Here is a 4,471-nt window from a genome sequence, read left to right as displayed (position 1 = left end):
AACCATAAAACTTCCCTCTGTATCAATAAAAACTGCTTCACCTGCCACTCCTCCAAAACATTCTGGTATCTGCACATCTACTGCCAACTGCATACTGTCAAGAGAAAGATGGCAAATAACTAAATCATCATGATCATCCAAGGCAGTGTATTTGAAACTCCAGATAATGACAAGTTAGGTATCATTAAAGTTTTATAAATCCAAATATACTCCCAAGGCAACAGAAACGTCTAACTCTTCATGGCTCCAGATGTAAGTGAACCAATTGACTATATGTGAATCAACTGGATTGGGGGGAGGACATGCCTATAAAATCAAGATTAAGGATATTTTAATAATTTCCAGGCCTCTAGAAATGGAGCCCCTTATTATACATAAATCTACTTTCTATTTTTGCTTTTTTTTGAGACAGAGTCTTACTCTGTCACCAAAGCTGGAGTGCAGTGGCACGATCTCAGCTCAATGCAACCTCCATGCCACATTTCCTTGCCTCCACCATGGCCTATTAGGTGAAGCCTCAGAGTCATTAATAGGAATGATCTCGAGTGGGTGTAGTGACAGTAACAAGCACACACTGGCCAGTTACCTTTTTTTTTTTGGTGTGAAAAACTCAGGCAACAATCATTTGGATTAGTCTGCATGCTCATTGTAGAGTTGCAGCCTTTTGGCTCTTCTCACTGGCTGTCCCCCTTTTGTAATCTCCCTCACTTTTCAGGCGAGGGATTGTAGGCCAGCCCCCAGTGGCCCCTGGGAGACATCAGTCCCCATTTCCCACACCCACCCATGCCTTCCTGGGAGCTGAGTCTTGAGCATGGAGGTTTCTGAGACTGTTATTTCTTCATGGCCTGCCTAGCTTAAGAAGTAGCTGGAAAAGTAAGCAACTAATTTTCCCATTAGTGGGTCTGGGCTCCTGGGGTCCTGAGGGGGAGGAGCTAGGCTACACAAGAGCTCCTTTTGTAGTTCCCAGGTTCAAGCCATTATTCTGCCTCAGCCTCCTGAGTAGCTGGGACTATGTGCCACCATGCCTGGCTATTTTTTTTTTTGTATTTTTAGTAAAGACAGGGTTTCGCCATGTTGGCCACGCTGGTCTCGAACCTTTGACCTCAGGTGATCTGCCCGCCTCAGGCTCCCAAAGTGCTGGGATTATAAGCTTGAGCAACAGCACCTGGCCTCTTTTCTTTTTTGATATAGGGGTCTCATTCTCCTGCCCAGACAGGAATGCAGTGGTGCAATCAAGGCTCACTGCAGTTTCGACCTCTCCGGCTCAAGCAATCCTCCTGCCTCAGCCTCCCAAACAGCTAGGACCATAAGCATGTGCCCCCACACCCAGCTAATTTTTCATTTTTAGTAGAGATGAGGTCTCACTGTTTCCCAGGCGGGCCTCAACCTCCTGGGCTCAAACGATCCTCCTGCCTCAACCTCCCAAAGTGCTGGGATTATAGGCATGAGCCACTGCACCTAGCCATAAATCTACTTTCAAACATCTGACTTTCAAATATAGTCTCAGGAATGAATGAAGCAGAAACTTCCTGTTTAACCTTATGACTACACTACAATTTGCAAAAGAAACATTTTTTCATATCAAAATAATTGTATCAATTTATCAAGAAGGGATACTGAAGTAACACAAATAGTAAGTTAATTTTTGTTTGATGTACAGGCACACTTAAAATTAAGAGCACATATATACCTTACTTGGTTTTCTGACTATAAACCGACAGTACAAAATATTACTTTCATAATGTTATTAAACCCGCCCTTATAAGGAGAACATTTTATTTTACCATAATTGTGTTTTTCCAATGCCTGGTGCACCACAAATTTCTGTCGTTTTCATTAAGGGTACTCCACCCCCAAGAATATTATCTAGTGCTGAACAGAAGGTAATTATGGAGCCCTGGGTATGCTCCTGTTCAAGAAGTTCCAGTGCTGTACACTTATTTCCTGACTCAGATGTACCAGCATATCTTGGTTTATTTGTGAGACATTCTCTTCTTATAATTTGCAGAGTTTCTAAGGCTTCCTCTTTAGATATCCCAACTTCTGAAAATAAAATAAGAAAAAAAGAACCCTAATTTTAGAGATTTATAACAGTGTAACATGATAATGGATTGTCTTGATTAATTTTAATTTTTAGACAAGAGTGATGCTAAGAGCAGAGAAAGATAAAAATGTAACATTCTAACAACCATTTAATTTCTCAGTTTGGCTGGACACTGTGGCTAACATCTGTAATCCCAGCATTTTGGGAGGCCAAGGTGGGCAGATCACGAGGTCTGGAGTTCAAGACCACCCTGGCCAATGTGGTGAAGCCCCATCTCTACTAAAAATACAAAAATTAGCCAGGTGTGGTGGCACATGCCTGTAATTCCAGCTATTCCCTGGGAGGCTGAGGCAGGGAGAATCTCTTGCGTGCCTGTAATCCCAGCTACTCAAGGAGACTGAGGCAGGAAAATTGCTTGAACCCAGGAGGTGGAGGTTGCAGTGAGCTGAGATCGCACCATTGCACTCCAGCCTGGGTGACAGAGTAAGATTCCATTTCAAAAAAAAAAAAAAAAATTCAGATTAATAAAGGAATTTGTTTTCTTAGTCATCACTTAAAGATTTTCCTATTATCTCAGAAATGATTCAACTAAAGCATTTCGGAGTACCTACAAGAATGTCTCAGGAAGCAGAAATAAAAATGTACTCACTATTTTTTTTTTCTTTTTTTGAGATGGTGTTTTGCTCTTGTTGTCTAGGCGTGATCTCGGCTCACCGCAACCTCTGCCTCCCAAGTTCAAGCAACTCTCCTGCCTCAGCCTCCCGAGTAGCTGGGATTACAGGCATGCACCACCACGCCCCACTAATTTTTTGTATTTTTAGTAGAGAGGGGGTTTCTCTATGTTGGCCAGACTGGTCTCTAACTCCTGACCTCAGGTGATCCGCCCACCTTAGCCTTCCAAAGTGCTGGGATTACAGGCCTAGGTCACTGCGCCTGGGCTTGCTTTCTTTCTTTTTTGAAGACAGACTCTCACTCTGTCTCCCAGGCTGGAGTGATGGCTCCATCTAAGGTAACTGCAACCTCCACCTCCAGGGTTCAAGCAATTCTCCTGCCTCAGTCTCCTTGAGTAGCTGAGATTACAGGCGCGCACCACCACGCCCAACTAATTTTTGTATTTTTAGTGGAGACAGGGTTTCACCATGTTGGTCAGGCTGGTCTCCAACGCCTGACCTCATGATTTGCCCACCTCAGCCTCCCAAACTGCTGGTATTACAGGCATGAGCCACTGCACCCAGCCAAAATGTACTCACTATTAGCACATTTTTACTATCTCTTTTGGTCTTATGAAGCCATAATTATCTCGTACTCATAAAGTATACAAATTATTTTTCAGATGAGAATGAAAAATTCTCATTTTTTAACTGCCTGAAATAAGGTACAACTTTAAGAAGCACATATGCATGTATTACTTACAATAAAAAGTTTTCATGGAAATAACTAATGTAAAAAAAATTCATATATCACTCCAAACTAATAAGAATAATTATCCAATGCACAAGTATTTTAAAGAATTCACTTATGCTCCCTTGAGTACGCAATTTCACCTGTCTGACAGCATGGCCTGAGAAGAGAAAATGGCAGTTACAAAACAAGCTGGCTGAAGAAATAATGGTGAAAATGACATAGCTTATCAGTTTAATATATTGGTGCTTGATTTGATAAGAATATGAGCCATAAATATGGGGCTAATAAAAGACAATGGTGATGACAACATTTAGGAAATGAAAATCTTATCCAGTTCAAGAGCCTGAATGCTGGAATCAGATTGCCTGGGTTTGTAAATTCTGACACCACTTATGGTGTGACTTTGGGCAAGTTACTTCCCTTCTTTTTGCTGAAATTTTTTCTTCTATAAAACAGGAATGGGGAGAGAGATCCAAGATGGCCGATTACTAGCAGCTCAGGATTGTAGCTCCCAGTGAAAGCGCAGAGAACGAGAGGACACCACACTTTCAGACGAATTTTTGTTGCTCACGGACCAGGAGATTCCCAGTGAGGGAGCCCCACGGGTCGCCAGCGTTGATTCCTGTGGCCGGCGCAGCAGTTCTCGATGCAGTGTAAACGGGACTGGGTCCCCTTTTGGTAACGTTTGGAGCTCCGGGAGGGCAGAGTCGCCTATTCAGCTGATTGAAAAAGGGACTCAAGAGGGAAGCCAGACCGGAGATTCCTGGGCAGAAAAGCACCAAGAATCTTAACGCCGCTGTTTTAGCCGGTGCAGTGAGTTGCTCAGATTTCTGCGCTGGGGATCAACAAGTTGGACGTCCACTTAGAGACCTAATTTGAAAGTCGGTAATTACAAAGATGACAGGTGGATAAATTGCCAATGACGGGAAGAAACCAGTGTAAAAAGGCTGAGAATACTCAAAATCAGAATGCCTCTCCCTCTACAGGGGATCACAGTTCCTCATCAACAAAGGAACAAGGCCT

At 42.9% G+C, this 4,471-nt stretch overlaps 1 protein-coding gene across 1 annotated transcript in view; it reads right to left on the bottom strand.

Annotated features, from left to right (window-relative positions):
• Positions 1-4,471, bottom strand: part of RAD51C (RAD51 paralog C) — a gene marked incomplete at its 5' end in the record, with an annotated part of 57,573 nt that overhangs the window by 49,465 nt on the left and 3,637 nt on the right. Inside the window, 2 exons of the mRNA XM_017539717.2 lie at positions 1-94; positions 1,785-2,043. Coding sequence (XP_017395206.2) covers positions 1-94; positions 1,785-2,043 — 353 coding nt within the window. The remainder of the gene's footprint in view (positions 95-1,784; positions 2,044-4,471) is intronic.

The sequence above is a fragment of the Cebus imitator genome, unplaced genomic scaffold (assembly GCF_001604975.1).
Source record: "Cebus imitator isolate Cc_AM_T3 unplaced genomic scaffold, Cebus_imitator-1.0 Scaffold121, whole genome shotgun sequence".
NCBI lineage: Eukaryota > Metazoa > Chordata > Mammalia > Primates > Cebidae > Cebus > Cebus imitator.
The sequence above is the reverse complement of the archived record's forward strand: the minus strand, read 5'-3'. Positions and strand labels throughout refer to the sequence as shown.